This window comes from Papio anubis, chromosome 6 (genome assembly GCF_008728515.1).
Source record: "Papio anubis isolate 15944 chromosome 6, Panubis1.0, whole genome shotgun sequence".
Taxonomy (NCBI): domain Eukaryota; kingdom Metazoa; phylum Chordata; class Mammalia; order Primates; family Cercopithecidae; genus Papio; species Papio anubis.
Window position 1 is genome coordinate 154,815,995 of NC_044981.1, and position 20,753 is coordinate 154,836,747.

The following is a 20,753-nucleotide window of genomic DNA, read 5'->3' on the forward strand; positions in this document are numbered from 1 at the left end:
GAAGAGGACTCCAAGCCTCATGGATGACTTGGAGAGGTTCAAGAGGAAGTAACTGCAGATGTGGTGGAAATAGCGAGAGAACTAGAATTAGAAGTGGAACCTGAAGATATGGCTGAATTGCTGCAATCTCATGATCAAACTTGAACTGATAAAGAGTTGCTTCTTATGGATGACAAAGAAAGTGGTTTCTTGAGATGGAATCTACTCCTGGTGAAGATGGTGTGAACACTGTTGAAATGATAACAAAGGATTTAGACTATTATATAAACTTAGCTGTTAAAGTGGCAGGGGTTGAGAGGAGTGACTCCAATTTCAAAAGAAGTTCTGCTGTGAGTAGATGCTATCAAACAGCATCACTTGCTACAAAGAAATCTTTTGTAAAAGGAAGAGTCCATTGTACAGCAAAGTTCATTGTCTTATTTTAAGAAATTGTCACAGTCATCCTAACCTTCAGTAATCACCACTGTGATCAGTCAACAGTCATCAACATTGAGGCAAGAGGTTGGGCATGGTGGTTCACGCCTATAATCCCAGCACTTTGGGAGGCCAAGGCAGGCGGATCACTTGAGGTCAGGAGTTTGAGACCAGCCTGGCCAACATGGGGAAACCCTGTGTCTACTAAATATACAAAACCAGGCCAGACACGGTGGCTCATGCCTATAATCCCAGCACTTTGGGAGGCCGAGGTGAGTGGATCACCTGAGGTAGGGAGTTCGAGACCAGCCTGATAAACAGGGAGAAACCCCATCTCTACTAAAAATACAAAAATAGCCGGGTGTCGTGGCACGTGTCTGTAATCCCAGCTACTCAGGAGGCCGAGGCAGAAGAATCACTTAAACCCAGGAGGCAGAGGTTGTGGTGAGCCAAGATTGCGCCATTGCACTCCAGCCTGGGCAACAAGAGCAAAACTCCATCTCAAAAAACAAACAAACAAAAACAAAACAAAACAAAACCGGGCATGGTGGCTGCACCTGTAATCTCAGCTACTCAGGAGGCTAAGGCAAGAGAATCGCTTGAACCTGGGAGGCAGAGGTTGCAGTGAGCCGAGATCATGCCATTGCACTCCAGCCTGGGCGACAGAGTGAGACTCTGTCTGGGTAAAAAGAAACAAAACAAAACATTGAGGCAAGAAAAGCCTATACCAGTAAAAACATTACAGCTAACTGAAGGCTCAAATGATTGTTAGCATTTTTTAGTAATAAAGCATTTTTAAATTAAGGTATGTATTTTTTTGACATAATGCTATTGCACACTTAATAGACTACAGTATAAACATAGCTTTTATATGTACTGGAAAACCAAAAAATTCCTGCGACTCATCAGTTCCAGTGGTCTGGAACCAAGCAGCAATATCTCCAAAGTATGTCTGTATTAATGCCCAGCCTCCCTTGGATTTAAGTGTGGCTGTGTGATCAAGTTCAGACCAGGGAATGAGAGAGACAGTAATATGATCATTTCAAGGTCTAGCCCATAAAAACATTCTACACAGAATCTTCCTTCTTTTCCTCATCTGTGGCTGAAGAGAGAGGACTCTAAGGACTTAAAGGAGAGATGAAGTTTGGGTCCATGAAGGACTGCATGGAGCTACATTTCCTTGTCAGCCTGCATCGGATGGTAATATGTTCAAGAAATACATGCTTATTTATTAACCCTCTAATTTGGGGGTTATTTGTTGTAGCAGTTAGCCTATCCCACTACTAATTTCATCTAGCTTTCTTCATTGCCCTAACAAAAAAGGTGGTGCAAATTACAGAGAGTTGACCATTACTGAAAATACAAAACTTCTTAATGTTTCCTCGTATGAATGAGGATTCTTGTTCACGCAGATAGTAACTATCAAAAATTTCTCTTCGGCCGGGCGCAGTAGCTCACGTCTGTAATTCCAGCACTTTGGGAGGTCGAGGCAGGCAGATCACTGGGTCAGGAGTTTGAGACCAGCCTGGCCAACATGGTGAAACCCCGTCTATTAAAAATACAAAAAACTAGCCAGGCGTGGTGGTGTGTGCCTGTAATTTCAGCTACTTGGGAGGCTGAGGCAGGAGAATCGCTTGAACCCAGGAGGCAGAGGTTGCGGTGAGCAGAGATCACGCCATCACACTCCAGCCTGGGCGACAGAGCAAAACTCTGTCTCAAAAAAAAAAAAAAATTCTTGTCAAAGTAGGCAAAAAACATGAACAGACACCTCTTGAAACAAGAAATACAAGTGATCAACAAAGATAGGAAAAAATGCCCAACATCATTAATCATCAGAGAAATGCAAATTAAAACCACAATGAGCTACCATCTCACAAAAGTCAGAATGACTATTACTAAAAAGCCAAAAAATAGCAGATGTTGGTGAGGAATGTGGAGAAAAGGGAATGCTTATACATTGTTGGTGGGAATGCAAATTAGTTCAACCCCCATGGAAAACAGTATGAAAATTTCTCAAAGAACTAAAAATAGAACTACCATTCAACCCAGCAATCCCACTACTGGGTATCTACCCAAAGGATAGTGCAAAAAAAGACACCTGCACTCATGTTTATCAAAAAGACACCTGCATTCATGTTTATAACAGCACTATTCACAACAACAAAGGCATGGAAGCAATCTAAGTGTCCATCAATGGTGGACTGGATAAAGAAAATGTTTGTGTGTGTACACACACACATGTACACACACACACACGTACCATGGAATACTACACAGCCATAAAAAGAATGAAATCATGTTCTTTGCAGCAACATGGATGCAGCTGGAGGCCATTATCCTAAGGAAATTAACAAAGAAACAGAAAATCAAATACTGCATGTTCTCACTTGTAAACGAGAGCTAAACAATGGGTACACATGGACATAAAGATGGAAAAAATAGACACTGGGGACCCCAAAAGCAGGAGCAAGAGAAGGGGGCAAGGGTTGGAAAAATTACCTATTGGTCACTATGTTCACTATTCAGATGACAAGCACCCTAGCAGCCCAAATTCCAGCATTATACAATACACTCATGTGACAAACCTGTGCATATACCCCCTGAATCTATTATTTTTTAAAAAAATTTCTCTTCAAATTTTCTTCAGATTTTTTCTGGGGGAGGGGGGAGGACTGGATCTACTCTTTTGCCCAGACTGGAGTGAGTGCAGTGGTGTGATCTCAGCTCACTGCAGCCTTGACCTCCTGGACTCAAGCGATCCTCCTACCTTAGCCTCCGAGTAGCTGGAACTACAGGTGCACTCCACCTACTAATGGAGCCCAGCTAATTTTTTTTTTTTTTGGTAGAGATGAGGTCTTGCTATGCTGCCAAGGCTGGTCTCAAAATCCTAGGCTCAAGCAATCCCAAACACCTTGGCCTCCCAAAGGACTGGGATTACAGGCATGCACAACCATGCCTGGCCTGGATTATCATTTTAAAAGTCTTAATCAGGAATTGCATTTATCCCATTTCAAGTATCAAAACTGACTCTTAAAAAGTTATGTTTATGGGCTGGGCATGGTGGTTCATACCTGTAATCCCAACACTTTGGGAGGCTGAGGTTGGTGGATTTCTTGAGCTCAGGAGTTTGAGACCAGCCCGGGTAAGATAGTAAAATCTCATCTCTACAAATAATACAAAAATTAGCCACATGTAGTGGCACGTGCCTGTAGTCCCAGCTACTTGGGAGGCTGAAGTGAGAGGATGGCTTGAACCCAGGAGGCAGAGGTTACAGTGAACCAAGATGGCGCCACTGTACTCCAGCCTGGGCGACAGAGCAAGAATTTGTCTCAAGAAAAAAAAAAAGGTTATGTTTATGCAGGGAAGTTTCTCATTACAAGTTTGAAAACATTTTGATAGTTTTATTCAAATTCAATATTTCTTTTTTTTTTTTTTTTTGAAACAGAGTCTCACTCTGTCACCCGGGCTGGAGTGCAGTGGCACAATCTTGGCTCACTGCAGTCTCCGCCTCCTGGGTTCAAGCGATTCTCCTGCCTCAGCCTTCCAAGTAGCTGGGATTACAGGTGCATGCCACATGCCTGGCTAATTTTTCTATTTTTAGTAGAGACAGGGTTTCACCATGTTGGTCAGGCTGGTCTTGAACTCCTGATCTCAGGTGATCTGCCTGCCTCGGCCTCCCAAAGTGCTGGGATTACAGGCATGAACCACCATGCCCGGCCGATATATTTCAAAATACATTTGTAAGTTTATTTTTCTTCTCATCATCATATAATATACAGAAATATAATGAATGTTTTCACCAAACTACATATCGATGCTGCCAAATCATCTTATACAACCCTGTGTATCCCACAAAGGACATCACTTTTGATGTGTGACATCTTGATCAATGTGACCAATACTGATTTAAATACAAATGTTGCCTTTTGTTCCCAAGCATTCATTATTTTAAAATGTTTGGGTTATTTAAAGATGTTTACTTGGATTAACTAAAAACTTCTCTAGAACTAAATTACAATAATTTAAAATCCATTGGAGAATTGAAGAAGGCCTATGTGGGGCGGGGGTCATCTGATTATAGTAATGGCTGCAATTGTTCTTGCCTCCTTGTCCATATCCTTTGGATTGCAACTTTCTAGCTCTTGCATTGAGACATGGAGTCTATTCTTTACCATGGCTCAACTCTTTACCATGGCCAACAGAATGAAGCAAAAGTCAGAGCTTTCAAGTTCTGAACTTAGGTCTCAAGAGGCTTTGCATGCTTCTGTTCACTCTTTTGCAATACCTTGGCTAGCCTGCTGGAGGAGGAGAGAACACAAGAAGATTGCCGAAATTGCCAAATTTTGCCAAAAATTGCCAAAGCCAAGAGAGCATCCTAGGCTAGCATACAGCCAGCTGGCCCCACACAGATGAGAAGAGCCTAGCCCAGAGCAGCAAACTGACTGTAGATGCACACATGAACCCAACAGAGAGCCAAAGAACGCCCCCATAGCCTGTAGACTAGAGGGTAATAACAGATGCTTATTGTTACTCAGTTTATGTCATTGAATTTTGGGGTGATTTATTATGCAGCAAGAGCTAATGAAAACACTACACTTGCTACAGAGATTTACTACTGAAAGCTTTTATTTTAAGTCATTAGCAAGTCCAGCCACTCTAGAAAAATATGATCCAGCTTTTATAGTTAAAAATTAGTTTTGCATAATTGGTAAGTATATTTAAACACATATATCACCATTTATTTTGTTTATTTTTATAATCAATTTTGGAATTTTTATGGTATAATATGAAACTTATTTCTAGAAATAAAACTTACGATTTACTGTATACAAGAACTAGAAGGAAAAAGTTGGAAAATTTTGTGGTATCGTTTTTAGAATACAAGAAGACATGGACCCAATCAAATATAAGCAGAGAACTGCAGGGAGAGAGCAAACTGATATGAAAAAGGAATTAAGTGAGACAAAGATTGACTACAATAAAACTAAAATTGTAACAGCATTCCAACATAAAAAAATGAATATAGAATTTGAATAGACAATTCATGGAACAAAGAATATAGTAAGTAAAAGAGGCTAATAAACAAATGAAAAAAATAGTCAAGCTCAGTAGTAATAAAGAAATTCTTATTTCAAAGAAATAAGAATGTTGTATCATTTTTCAAATAGCAATTTGGCAATGAAAAATAAATTATGCAATTTGATGCCAGCAAACATGTAATGCAGCATCCATTGCTGCTGGAAGATCAAATTAGTTTAGTTGTTCCTGAAAACAGTTTGTTGGGTTGTAGTAAGAGCCCTAAAAAAAAAGTTATAAACTTATACCAGTCATTTCACTTCTAGAAATCAATCAGGAGAAAGTGATCAGAAATTCAACCAAAGGTTATACGTAAGGTTATGTGTAACTATGTCACCAAAAAGCGACTTTAATATCTAAAAACAGAAGAATGGTTCAATAAATTAAGGCACATTGATATAATAAAATAATATGTTGTCAACAAATAATGGTGTCCATGAAAAATATTTTATGATACAGAAACATGCCATGATTAAAAAAAAACTAAGTGAAAAACATAATGCAAAATTATATATTTGTTTTGCCCAAAATATATATGCAGAAAATAGCATAAGTAAATATATTTAAAATGTTAGTTGTTATTTCTAAATGGTTGGAGTGAAAGACTTAGAGGTATGTTTAATAATCTTCACTTTTTTTTTGGTTTGTCAGTATTTTCCAAAGGAGAAAGAAGCAAAATGATTACGACAAAAAAGAGCAAAACCAAAATAATGATGTAGAAAAACAACATTAAAGATCTTTATTAATTGCAAAGTATATTCTCTGTGTTTTTATTTTTCAGCTATTTCATCCCCTGCATCTTCCCTAATGTTATAATACATCATGAATATGTAAAATATGCAACACAAAGCATATACTAAAGACCTTGAGGAGCTACAACGCCATTTAAATTTGCTGTTGTCACCCTCATTTACGTCATTGTACAAGACAGGGAGTCCTATTCACCTCAGTGTCCCCAGCACCTAGCACAGACTAGGGAACAGAGTTTTGCATAATACATAATTAATGAATAAATAAAGACACTATCACTAAGTCTTCAAAATCAATTATAATTACCGAATGCTTAATAAATATGAGGCATTGTATTAAATCCTACAAGAACTTTGCAAAACACAGGGAAAAGACATTTCTCTACTTTGACCACACTAACATACAACTAAATTACATGCACAGTATATCTATGGCAGTTGCAAATATTTATACTTTTGTTTTGCATTAGTTGATCCTCCTATGTAACTAAACCATAGCATAATACACTTTTTGAAACCATAATTAGTATTGTGAATTCATGCATTATGCCCTATGAATAATTAAAGCATACGATTACTTTGAGTAACTAAATGGCACTTCAGTTAGTAGCATCCTTGAGTATGTTATTCTAGCTCAAAATTCAAGTAGGATTATCTAAGGCTGATTTTCTTATGATAGATAATGATGACATTCTCCATCTTTCCACCTGAGCAATTAAAAAGTTTAATAGTCTTTGATGTGGCTGGTTATCTGAATAATTTTCTTAACAGGAACAATTAAAATCCACTTATTCGATGGTTTGTGCAGTCTCCACTATTGTTTCAAACTCTGTTTCTGTGGAAACCTGATGAAAACTTAAAGAACTTTAAATCTATAATGAGTTTGCAAAGTGTTTTCCTTAATTACCAAGAGTATACACCTGGATTATATGTAGCCCAGTTTCTCTAACAAACTTAAAAATAAAGAGCTTGGGCCGGGCGCGGTGGCTCAAGCCTGTAATCCCAGCACTTTGGGAGGCCGAGACGGGTGGATCACGAGGTCAGATGATCGAGACCATCCTGGCTAACACGGTGAAACCCCATCTCTACTAAAAAATACAAAAAACTAGCCAGACGAGGTGGCGGGCGCCTGTAGTCCCAGCTACTTGGGGAGGCTGAGGCAGGAGAATGGCGTAAACTCGGGAGGCGGAGCTTGCAGTGAGCTGAGATCAGGCCACTGCACTCCAGCCTGGGCGACAGAGCGAGACTCCGTCTCAAACAAACAAACAAAAAATAAATAAATAAAGAGCTTGCCTGCTGTCTTTTTTCTCCTATATGTGAAATGGCCCAGTTGTCTGCTTTGGTATTGACCCTGGTGCCAGAAGTGGGAATTTTCTCAATGCCACACCAATGTGGAATGCACAATCATTACCATGAGACCACCTTCTGCCCTCCAATGATCCACTTCACTTCAGTATACCTAAATGAGCTGTCAGCTTGAGTTTCTTTTTTCTCTGCTTCACTAATGCTTGCTCTGCTACCATTATTTCAGCTGAAGTAGGACGATTACGATTTCGAGCTCTATCTAGATTACACGGTCCTAAGAGTTACTCTTTATCTGTATAGACTACTTCTTATAAACCCTTTGTAGGAATACGCTGATAGCTCTTCATTAAACAAACATGCGTGGCATCCTACTTTAATTACATGGCAATGACAATACTTCATATCTTAAAGAGAAGTACCTTTTAATAGAAAAACGCTTGAATGGAATTAGGGTGAATGTATCCTTTTCAAAACAAACTGAAAATACCATATGAATTCATGTTAAGACTATTTTTATGTGCCAGATTCCAAAATAATAAATATAATAATTAGAAAAACAAGGCTGGGCGTGGTGGCTCACGCTTGTAATTCCAACACTTTGGGAGGCCGAGGTGGGCGGATCACTTGAGGTCAGGAGTTGGAGACCAGCCTGGTCAACATGGTGAAACCCCATTTCTACTAAAAATACAAAAAAAATTTTGCTGGGCATGGTGGTGCCCACCTGTAATCCGAGCTACTCGTGAGGCTAAGGCAGGGGAATCACTGGAACCTGGGAGGTGGAGGTTGCGGTGAGCTGAGGTGGCACCACTGCACTCTAGCCTGGGTGACAGAGCAAGACTCTGCCTAAAAAAAAAAAGAAAAGAAAGAAAAAAAGCAGAGCACTGAAATGTGTGTATTTGCAGAGTAAATAATTTCCCAAGATTCATATGACACCTTAATATAAGAAATCTCATGAATATGAAGTCCAAACACCCAGCTAGGAAATATCTCACCATTCCAGAAAATATCACCAATTCTTAACACATTCTACTTCTCAGGGTGTTCTCTGGAGTACTGAGGGAAAGTTTTGCCATTTGATTTACGCAGTCTCAATGGCAGGAGGCTGGTTCTACCTAAATCTGCCAGATCTTTGTTAAATTCTCTAACCCCTTTTAATGGTTAATACAGTATTTTTTTTTGCGGGGGGCGGGGGTGGGGGTGCATATTTTGCTTGTAGAAACAATGACTTAACAAAAAAATCAATGTGATTTACTTGACCAGCTTTGTGTATGTAATAAAGAGATATTCAAATTCTAGAGATGTCTAATTCTGGGGATCCTGGAACTGACAATTTTCTCAAGACACAAGCCACATCAAGTCAGGTCTATCAAATCAGATCTACCATGTGAAACATGCTGGACTCATTGGGGCAGGGGAGCAGGGGGAGCGGGAATCGAAACAACTGGCATAAAAACGGAAAACCAAAACGAAAATGTGAGGCTGGGTATGGTGACTCACACCTGTAATCTCAGCAGTTTGGGAGGCTGAGGCAGGCAGATTGATTGCTTAAGCTCGAGACTGGCCTGGCCAACATGACAAAACCCCATCTCTACCAAAATACAAAAATTAGCCAGGCACGGTGGCACACGCCTGTAGCTACTTGGGAGGCTGACGCACAAGAATCGCCTGAACCTGAAGGGCGGAGGTTGCAGTGAGGTGAGATCATGCCACTGCACTCCAGCCTGGGTGACAGTGAGACTGTGTCTCAAAAACAAAAGAAAAGAAAAAGAAGATGAAGTAGGAAATTGTCCTAATTAGCATGATCATCATTATTAATAAGCATCGCTAAATGTAAGCATCAATAAAACTCCAAGACAATACATAACAACTGCAAAAGCATATCCACGACATGGTAAAAATTAGTGGAACGAGTTGTACCTACCACCTGGGATTGAATGAACCAGACTATACCTTGCTAATTGCCTGGCATCTGTTGTTTGGTAGACATTTAACATCTAGGAGGAGTCAAGTTGCTCCTTTTGGAAATGGGATAAACTGGGTTCGACCATACAACAGAATTAACAACAGCAAATGAGCTAGTGTAGCTCAGAGCCCCCACTCAGAAAGACGCCCCATATTTCTAGAGTTAAGAAGTCTTGCCTAGGTACTTTATTCAGCTTATGTTTGCAGCTTAACTGTAGTGTGAGGGGCGGTCGGAAGGCAGAGGAGCCTGTGAAGAACAAGGCTGCTGCTTCGGTTTGTGAGGCTGGAGAAGACGGGCCTTCACACACCTTGGCTCACCATGTACTGGAAGCTATCTTCACCACCAGATGATTTAGCCTGGCTCGACTCTCCTCCTAGTTCTCACAGTAGCTAAGTTTTCTGAATTAAAGAAACCAGAGGTTTACGCTTTGGAGTTTATTAGATGCTGTGGGAACACTTCGGACAGCTAGGTTTTGATTCTTATGGTTCCCTTGCTAAAATTTGTTTAGCTTCAGGCCAATCCTAAGCAAACCCGATTCTAGAAAAACAGGAACAGCACAAGTGAGCTGGATAGTACATTACAGTGAGCATTCAGCCTAATAAATGAACCCACACTCTCCAGATCCAGGAACACAGTAGATAATATAACATTTTTTAAAAACATGCCACTACAAATGTCTGTCTCTCTCTCTCTCTCTCTCTCTCTCTGTACGTGTGTGTGTGCATGTAATTATTTGATTGGTTAGTTTAATATTTTTAAGAAGCTTTTTGGCTTTTTGTTAAAAGGCATTTACTTTAACATGATCCTCTACTGTTAAACATGTACAATTCACCCTTTAAAGTCATAAAGAACAAAAAAAAAAATTTATTGTAACTGCACTAACAGCTAGTCCTGTGAAATTATTCTGAATATTAGCAATCCAGTAGATACAAAAAAAAAAAAAGCCTGGCAAAGGGAAGAAAAATAGCCCAACTGTTGCTAGAATTATTTTACAAGCTCCTTTATTAAAACAACGCTGTAACAACTCCTTCTAATTTCCCACTGGAAAAGGTATTTTCTTAGCTAGTTCAAAACAAAAGGAGATTTAAACATTATCATGAATGCCTCAGACACAGTGCTGTGATACCTGATTGTCCAGACTACAGAACGTAATAAGTGAATGTGGCCAAGGCTGAAACATGTTTCCACCGCTTTTGTATTCTCTTTCTGAATATAATGATTTTAATAAGAAAGTATATAATAATGATGAAGTAATTAGTACCAGCATTATTCTACCATAATCATTGAAATCAGTACTTAATCATTAACATAATCAAGCCATCCTGATTTTACCCTCGCTAGAGGGCAGTATTTGCTACATCTCCGTGGGAGGAAAGACTTGTACATTTGTCCGGCTTTGAGATCTACCCAGAAGAAATGGGAAAGATGAGCTGCATAGTGCAAGGTCAGGTTCTAGACTCTCTGACACCGGTCTTGCATGTGCATGTGACATGAAAGGCGAACCAATGTTAACTTTTTCCTTTGGAAATCAGAGCTACGTGGCATGAAAAGAGATATTTAGGATCCCAAAATGAAAAAGGAGAAAAGGCTTTAGAATAGCTAAGAATTTATTTTAAATTTGAGAACTGTAACTTCTGAACACGTTAAAGTCTTGTAAATGCAGAGGTTTTGTTACTTTTGTTTTGCTTTTTGCTGTTGTTTTTGTTTGTTTTGCTTTCTTTGTGAGAGTCCACTGGAAAGAAACGGAACTCTCTCAGGCTTGGATATTTGAAAAGCCCAATCAGAGCTGGAAAAGAAGTGGACATTGAAGAGTTGCTTTCTTCCTCCCACTTTTCTGCTTTCCAAATCATGGAAATACTCAGTTAAAAATGCTAATTCATATTCAAAAGATATTAAAAAGTGAATCAGGGCAAGACTGAATACCTCCCTGTGCTGCTGGAATAAAGGGCCAAGCCCTTCAAACTATGAGTAAGACCAATAGAATTATTTACTTCATCTTCTTGCCGAAAGACAACCTTGAATTATCTGCTGCCCACATTTTATTAAAAGATAAAAATATCCATGAAAGGCGGGAACAACATGCATCTATTCAATCTCTAAACATTTAGAACTATTTTTCTGGATCAAGCCAGATAAATAAAGAGAAAAGCTTAGCTGTAAAGCATGTTTTTTGCCCTTACAGCACAGTTTCATTAAACTTTACTTTGTCATTATGTTCCCAGCTTGGATATAAGAATCTGTCAGATACAAGCATATGTCGGCAGCAGGAATGGTGCTGAGGAAATGTCTCCTGACATCTTTCAGAAGCCCATTTATGAAAGGTCCAAGTGCCAGCAAAAAATCATCACTTCTTCTGAGTAACTGGTTTGTTTTTATCTCCTAACTTACTGAATATCTTTTCCCCTCTTTGGCTGATAGAAGGCTGAGTGTTGACTTGTTTGATTTTAAGAACTACGTAGAAGTTTATGACATGGATTTATGTATATTAACTTTCTGTCTTTCAGCTTAAGTATTCATTATTTTCCCTTTGCCCTGATTTCAAAAAAATTTAATTCTGTGTGTATATGGTTGTGTGTATCTGTACACACATATAACATACTTTTTGGAATTATAAATCCATGCTAAAATTATTCTATTTCTGTTTAAAGCTTATTTCATCTGCTTTTAGTTAAACAGGAGGCAAAGGAGAATCAGGGAAATAAAATGTCAGTAAGAACTTCAGATAATAAATAGCAGTGCCTCTTTTGATTTTGTTAGTTACCAAGTATGTACTGAGCATCTGTCAGTAGAGAGAGATATTCTTAGAGAAGGTGGGTTTTCAACAGAGGGAAATAGCCCAGTGTAGGGAAGTAGAAATCTATTTCATGAACACGAAATTGAATGGAATTTGGCATAAAGAAGTAACCTGAGAAAGAAAGCATCCTTGGCTTTAGTAAAGCAGTGAACGGGGAGAGTAAGAAGTGCATTGCAAAGGCTGCAGTTCGGATGATGTGACTATGTAACTATTTGGATTTATACAAGACATCATAGGGAGACAATGCAGAAAGTTCAGGAAAGAAATTGACGATACAAACGTATGCAAGATGACTTTTATATTCCCATGTAAATGTGTATAGCAATTTACAACTTACAGTTTTTCACATGTGCTAAGGCTGAAAAGCAGTAAGATTAGGTTATTAATAAACTTATGACAGTGGTTTATTATATTAAGACTTTCTACAAAGTAACATCCAAACCCTAAGATGTTACTGATCTAGTAAATTACTTCTGTTTTTTGTTTGTTTGTTTTTGAGACGAAGTCTCACTCTGTCGCCAGGCTGGAGTGTAGTGGCATGATTTCGGCTCACTGCAACCTCTGCCTCCTGGGTTCAAGTGATTCTCCTGCTTCAGCCTCCCAAGTAGCTGGGACTAGAGGCATGTGCCACCACGCCCACCTAATTTTTGTATTTTTAGTAGAGATGGGGTTTCACCATGTTGGCCAGGATGGTCTCGATCTCTTGACCTTGTGATCCACCCATCTTGGCCTCCCAAAGTGCTGGGATTACAGGCATGAGCCACCGCACCCAGCCTAGTACATTACTTCTGTGTTTTAAAAGTCTTCAGTAAAATGGTGAGGAATCTGCATAGTTTCTCTTGTGCCTCTGATTAAACTATACTAGTCCTCTGGCTCTGTTTCCTTCCATTGATTCTAGTGAAAACATACTTTTCAATCCCACCCACATCCTCATCTCTTCCTTTTTATATGTCAGTTCAGATGATGTCATTGACTCCTTTAGGCTCCAAACTAACACACCTTTATAAATGACCTCTAGATCTTTATCTTCAGTCCTAAATTTCCAACTGTTTGTAAGTCCCGTTCTCCTACCTCTAGCATTTTGGTTTGTCTGTTAAGGGTCCTGCCATTTCTCTGGTCATCCAAACTGAAACCGTTGGAGCCCTAGGTGGCTTGTCCTCATCCCTGACCTCCTCCATGCCCAATCCTCTAATCTCTCTTCTATTTATCTTGTTTCATGCAATCTCGCAAGAATACCTGGTTCGTGCCCCCCCTCGAGGGGGCAATTAGGAGCTGAAATCCAGTCCATACTCTGTCCAGCCATGTACCCTGATGAGAGGCATGGTAGTTTGGGGCTGTATTCTGGATATTGTATATGGTATGTCGTGGAGACTTGTGATTCTTTAGCATATTGATTTTTTGTTGTTGTTGCTATGTTAGCAGGTGATTAACTTGGTTGGCCTCAAGCTCTACTCCGTCTCCTCTGTGATGCATCGCAGCGAAAATCTCCACTCAGTTGTTTTAGCATTTGCTGTGTGTGTATATTTCATAGGTCAGTCCAAGATTTGGGCAGAGTTTATGGGAAAAAGTTCAGGCTATTCCTCTGTGGTTCTCTCCTTTCCCAGATTTCTCCTTATACTTTCCAGCTGTTATGGTCACTGATTTGCTCTTCTCTGGTTCTTCGAGCTAAAAACACAGTTTTAGACTTCTGTCTAAAAACTCTAAAAACAGAGTTTTAGACTTTAAAAACTTCTACTGAGTTTTAGACATCTGTATAAGACCAACTGTGATCTGCCCTCAGGAGAAAAACTATAAAAATGAGAAATTCACCAGTATCAATCCTTCCTTCCAAGTGTTGACTGTGCCCTACTTTCTCCCTGCTTTTGATAAGCAGTGCCTTCTGGATAGTTATTTTTCCGATTTTGTCCAGAATTTGCAGAGGTGATCAATAGGTGATTTGATCAAATAGGAGCTACTCTGCCATAAATGGAAGTAGAACCCTCCTGAGTCTGTAGTTCTCTGAATAGACTCTGTAATCTCCAGCTCTGGTTTTTTGTTTGTTTGTTTTTCTGGAGACAGAGTCTCCCTCTGTCACTGGAGTGCAATGGCGCAATCTTGGCCTCCTGGCTACAAGTGATTCTCATGCCTCAGCCTCCTGAGTAGCTGAGATTATAGATGTGTGCCATCACACCCAGTTTTTTTTTTTTTTTTTTTTTTTTTTCAGTAGAGATGGGGTTTCACCATGTTGGCCAGGCTGATCTCGAACTCCTGAGCTCAGGCAATCTGCCCGCTTTGGCCTCCCAAAGTGCAGGATTATAGGCGTGAGCCACTGCGCCCAGCCCCAACTCTTGTGTTTTTCACAGAAACACACAACCTCAGAGAAGGAAGAGATCATAAAGATGCCCCTCATGATCTCCTTTGCTTAGGAAAAACCAAACAGCTACCACCTCATACTCCCCCCAACCTTTGCACCCAGAATCTCCAACCCTCCAGCCTTCGAGGCCCAGTTCCACTTTGATCATCCATAGCATTCTGGTCATACTGATCCTGTAGTACTAATTATAATCTGCCTCACATTCTAGTGATCTATGTACTGATCTAATTTTCCCTTCTAAATTAAGACTCCATAAAAGTGGAGACTCTTACTCATCTTGGTACCCACTACAGTTCCTAGAAATATGCCAGCCTTCTATTAAGTACTCTGTAAAAAGTTGGTGGATGATTAGGGAGAAGTGTGAGTAAAATATTAAAAGCGTAGGACTGTGTCTGTTACCCTGCATAAGGGAACAAACAAATATCTAGCATGTTAGTTTATTTAACCAAGTTTCCTTCTGGAAAGAAGAACCTTCCCAAGAGGAGATACTATTTGCTGGTCCACTGGATATGTTGGTGAAAGCTACAACCTCTTCCAGCATATACTGCCCCATTAATCTTCCTCTAAAACATTATTCTAGGTACCACATTCCTGCTCAAAACCTAAAATGACTCTCTCTGGATTACGGTAAGAAGACTGTTTCTCTGCCTGGTTTTGATGGTAGAATCTGTCTGAGATCTTTTTCATCTTTATTTCCCTTTCCTCTCCAACATGCACTCTGCTCTTATTAGGCATCAGTCCGTCCCCCTGAAACACGTGATGCTTGGCTTCGGATTATGGTTGAAATACTTTTACTCCATTCATCTACATTCTGCTTGCCTTTCCAGGTCAAGGTCAATTTCCTCTTTAAATCTCCTGTCTTGTTGGAGCCTTTCCAACCCTTAGCATCCTTACTTTGAACTCCTGATACACTCATATTATGTAGTTAACTAGTGAGCACAGCTCTTTAACGTAGACTGTTACAGCTACAAGGAATGACAGATTAGTATTCATCAAAATTGATAGTATAAAAATAAAATGAAATGAAATAAAAGGAATGACAGAAACGTGCTGATCACGTCATGCATTTCACAATTAGACCCAGAATGGTTAAGTGGTTAAGTGATCTGCCTAAGGCAACTCAGCTAAATAGTATCTTTTTTTGGTGGGGGGAGTCAGAGTCTTGCTATGTTGCCCAGGCTGGAGTGCCTTGACTATCCTCAGACATGATCATAACACAGGACAGCCAAGAACTCCTGTACTCAGGTGATCATCCTGCACCAGCCTCCCAAGTAGCCTCCCAAGTGTGTGCCACAGCACCCAGTGTCAGCTAAACAGTATTTGAGTTAATGACTGGAATTGGTATCTCCTGACTCAGTTGGGCCTCTTTCTACTCTGCTTCGCTGAGTACTTGGTTCATGTTATTTCCTTCACTAAACTGTAAACTCTTTGAAAGAAACTTCTTATACACTTCTTTTATATTCCTCATGACATAGGCATACAGATATAGAAGTACTTAAGAAATAGTTGCTGACTAGCTGGGCACGGTGGCTAATGCCTGTAATCCCAACACTTTGGGAGGCTAAGGCGGGTGGATCACCTGGGGTCAGGAGTTCAAGACCAGCCCGGCCAACATGGTGAAACCCCATCTCTACTAAAAATACTAAAATTAGCTGGGTGTGGTGAGGTGCATCTGTAATCCCTGCTATTCGGGAGGCTGAGGCACAGGAATCGCTTGAATCCGGGAGGCGGAGGTTGCAGGAAGCCAAGATTGTGCCTGGGTGACAGATCAAGACTCTGTCTCAAAAAAAAAAAAAAAAAAAAAGAGAAAAAAAAAAGAAAAAGAAATAGTTGCTGACCCCTAAGTCAATGTAGTAATCTTGGAGGGTTGGATCTTACATAGCATATATTTCTTGATTAACAATAAAAGAGAAAAGAATGAAGCAATATTTAACCCTAAAATATGTGAAAAATCTTATAATTCTTAAGATATTATGGCTCCTTCGCTTCTTTCTAATTTTTTTTCTCAAAATCTTTTGCCTGACTCAATAATATCTTCACCAAGCCATTTTAAAAAACAAAACTAGCAATTCTAACAATTTCCAAACTTTTTTCATTAAAATATATTTCAAAGTGATAAAATGGAATATACCTTATTAAATATTCTAATTGGCAATGTAATAAGTAATTACTAATTTTGGGTCAACTGATCTAATCTGGGGGAAGGTACTATGGAAAATAGCAAGTCATACTCTATGATAGGAAACAAATACTTAAGGGTTACTTGATTTAAAAAAAATTTCTGTTTAAGAAAAACCAGGCCAGTTGATAGGTAAGCAGTAGAAAAACCATTAGTGTTAAAGCTTTTTAAAAAAAATCAAACAAGTACTTTTAAAGTGTTTTATATTCATATTAATTGGTTGAATTAGACTTGTTTTCTCTCAGCACTTTACCAATCTCTTCATACAGGTCTTCTGTTTAGAGAGCTATTCTTAATTATTATTTTGAGCTCTGATACATTTATTATTAAAAGCCAAATGAGATAATTTATCTTTAAATTAAAAACAAATTCTATTTTTTAAAAATTAGTGATCATGGGCATGGTGGCTCATGCCTGTAATCCCAGCACTTTGGGAGGTTGAGGCAGGGTAGATTGCTTGAGCCCAGGAGTTCGAGACCAGCCTGGGCAACATGGCAAAACCCTGTCTGTACAAAAAAATATTAAAATTAGCTGGGCATGGTCGTGCACGCCTGTAGTCACAGCTACTTGGGAGGCTGAGGTGGGAAGGACTGCTTCAGCCTGGGAGGTTGAGGTTGCAGTGAGCAGTGATCACACCACTGAACTCCAGTCTGGGCAAAAGAACAAGACCCTGTCTCAAAAAAAAAAAAAAAAAAAAAAGAATATACATATATATTTAAATTCATATTTCTTAATCTTTGCACTTCTTAATTATTATCTCAGCAAATGAATGACATATTCCTCTCAAAGACTGAGACAAATGTTAAATATTAGTTTCTCATACTTTGCTAGAGTAGAAGGGACCTTAAAACAAACATGAGGACTTGTGTCTACTATTAGATCTGATCCTCAAAATAATATTACGGAGAACATATTGAAAGTATACAATTTTGGGCACACTTACTCTTCCATTGAGACCCTCTGGGAATCCTTGGGCATTTCCTCCCCATTACAGGAGAGACAATATTTTTGAACCATTTCAGCTAACAACATGACATAAATATATTCACAGAAAATGAAAACGCATTTTCTCCCTCAGAAGAGCTTCAGGCTGCTGAGTCTGAGAAGCCCATGGCTTGCAGAGCTTAAAGTCTGCAGCCCTGAGCAGCATCATCTAAGAAGCTGCTCTTGTCTCAGTTTGGGAACAGAAGCTGGGCAGGATTGTCCAGCCACACTATGTGTCCTATTACAGAAAATGTGCCAGTAAAGAAAGGAGGAAGGTGTTCTCTTTATTCCTTTAATCCTTCTTTACTCCCTTTTCATCATGGAAATGTTCACAATTATTCTAAGAGGCTACAGTTTTCAAATTTCTAAACCAGACCCTCTTTTTCAGACATTTCTTTTCTCCTTTAAAATAGTAAGATATAAAAAAAAAAAAACAAAAAACTTTTAACCTGATATACAGTGATTTCTTTGGAAGATATAATCAATCAACGATTAGTAAAAATGGATCCCTCAGTCCAATCTCCAGTCTTACAGAGAGTTCACTTTTTCTTTTATGTACAAAATATCAGAACAAAATAAATTCATATAAGAAGTTACTTGTGTACATCTTACTTTAAAAAATCAAATTGCAAGTCAATTATGGGATTTTATTCCAAAAACTTCCTTTATCATTCTGAGGACTCGTGAAATAGGCTAGGTCTAGGTGTGTATGGTAAAATTTTGCACCTATCTTAACAAGTCTTATATTCCTTCTCACATATTTAACTGCATTCCCCAATTTGGCATTGCAAGGCAAGTGAAGGCCTGGGGTCTTGCAGGATTCAGTGTTGGTTGAATGGTTAGATAAGGTGACCCTTGAGGTGCCTTGCAACATCAAGACTATGACTCTGTAGTTTAAGGATTGACTAGGAATGTGGATGGGGAAAGACAGACAAAAAACTAATGGCTCATTTGTGACAATGGATTCATATTCCCCCCTACAAGAATCTGACCCATTCTCTATTAAGATCTTTGCAATCTCACTTCTGTCCTCCCTGTCACTATGCTGTGGCCAGGCTGGTTGGCTGCCTTATTTGGACATGGCAAGGCCAGAAGTCAGGAAATGTGGGAAATGAGCACACACAGATCAGCAATGCTACAAAAATGGTTTTGCTGCTGGGAAGGTAAAAGCCCAAGGATATTCCTGGGCTGCCTCAGCTCTGGTGATTAATGCCCTTATTCCTTGATGCTAATTACCACTGTTGGCATCTCAACACCATCAGCCTTGACTCTTGGCCAAATAGTAGAGATAAAAGCTATTCATCCTTTAGTATCATATTTACTGAGAGTGAACGAAGACAGGACACAAACCAGAAGTAGCTCCCAACCAGTGGTTTCACTTGGAATAAAGCTAAATAAAGCATAAAAAGAGCAAGAGAAGGGAAATGTCACTTAACAGCTCCCTAAGGGATACTATGTGGTACACTTGTAAGTCTAAGGATATATACACTAATATGATATAATCAAGATTAATAGAAAAATGGAGGCCAATACACTTATCTGATGGACTTTCATTTCTTGAGTACTAAATACCAAAGAAGAAAGGTAATAAACAAGAAGTTGATAGTGAGCAATGCGTACACCCATGCATATGCATCAACTGATATATTTTTCTGCCTAGACTTTTTGCAAACACACCTGGCCACCTGTCATTATTTTTAAGATACAAATAACAAACTGCTCTTGCAAACAGTTACTTGTGAGTACAGCTATTGGTTAAGGAAACAATTTTCTGCAGGTGTAAAAATTACATTTCTCAATAAGGAAAATTTGGGTCTAGTCAGTCTACTCATTAAGGCTTTAGAATTCAGCTTTCCTTGTTTTCTTTCGGTAGGATTCTTTCATTTTTGGTCCATGAAAGTTTAACCCTAAAGCAAGGAGTTCTCAAACTTTTTGGCTTCAGGACTCCTTTATACTTTTAAAAATTATTGAGGAACCCAAGGAACATTTGCTTATATGGGTTATCTCTCCCAGTGTTTATTGTAATAGAAATTAAAACTGAGAAAAATTTAAAATATGTATTAATTCATTTAAAGTAACAATTATAAAGCCACTACATTAAGCCCATCAAATTAACACAAATCACATTTTTATGAAAAATACTTCTATTTTTTGAAATGAAAATAACTAAGAAGAATGGCATTGTCTTACATTTTTGTAAATCTCTTTAATATCTGGATTAATAGAAAATAGCTGGATTCTCATATCCATTTTTACATCCAATCTATCGCAACTCAGTTATTTCGGTTGAAGTATATTAAGAAAATTTAGCCTTACATGGATATGTAGTTGAAAGAGGGAAATGTATTTTAATAGCCTTATCAGATAATTGTGGATATTCTTTGATGCTACATGAAAACTCAACAAGAAGTTACTGCCAAAGAGTACACTGTGGAAAGGGGCAGAAAGAATAACTTTAGGGCAAAAAAAAAAAAAAAAAAAACCCTGACAAACATTATCTCAGACAAGTGTGATGAAGATTAGCATCAACAGTTATAAGCCATGTTGACAGTATGAATCCTTGACATGATGTGATCAAAGTAGTACTTGATCTCTGTGGTCTGTTCCCCCAAGACCATCATTCCTGTCTAATCATAAGGAAAACGTCAGATAAATCCCAATTGAGAGACATTTCACAAATACCTAACTAGTACTCAAAACTGTCAAGATCATCAATAACAAAAAGTCTGTGAGAAACTGCCATAGCCAAGAGAAGCCTAAGGAGACATAGCTAAGGGTAATGTGGTATTGTGGAACAGAAAAAGAACATTAGGTAAAAACTAGGGAAATCTGAATAAAATATGGACTTTAGTTAATAATGTATTAATATTGGTTCATTAATTGTAACAGATATACCATATGAATGTAATATGTTAACAGGGGAAACTAGATTAGGA

The 20,753-nt window shown here is 38.8% G+C and overlaps 1 protein-coding gene across 12 annotated transcripts in view; it reads right to left on the reverse strand.

The window, feature by feature from the left end:
- Positions 1 to 20,753, reverse strand: part of AFG1L (AFG1 like ATPase) — a 250,446-nt gene that overhangs the window by 45,252 nt on the left and 184,441 nt on the right. Inside the window, exon 12 of one of the 12 annotated variants that reach the window (XM_031667548.1) lies at positions 2,675 to 2,752. The exons of the other annotated variants lie outside the window; for them this stretch is intronic. Within the exon in view, the coding sequence (XP_031523408.1) occupies positions 2,684 to 2,752 (69 nt within the window). The 3' untranslated portion in view covers positions 2,675 to 2,683. The remainder of the gene's footprint in view (positions 1 to 2,674; positions 2,753 to 20,753) is intronic. 12 annotated transcript variants of the gene reach the window in all.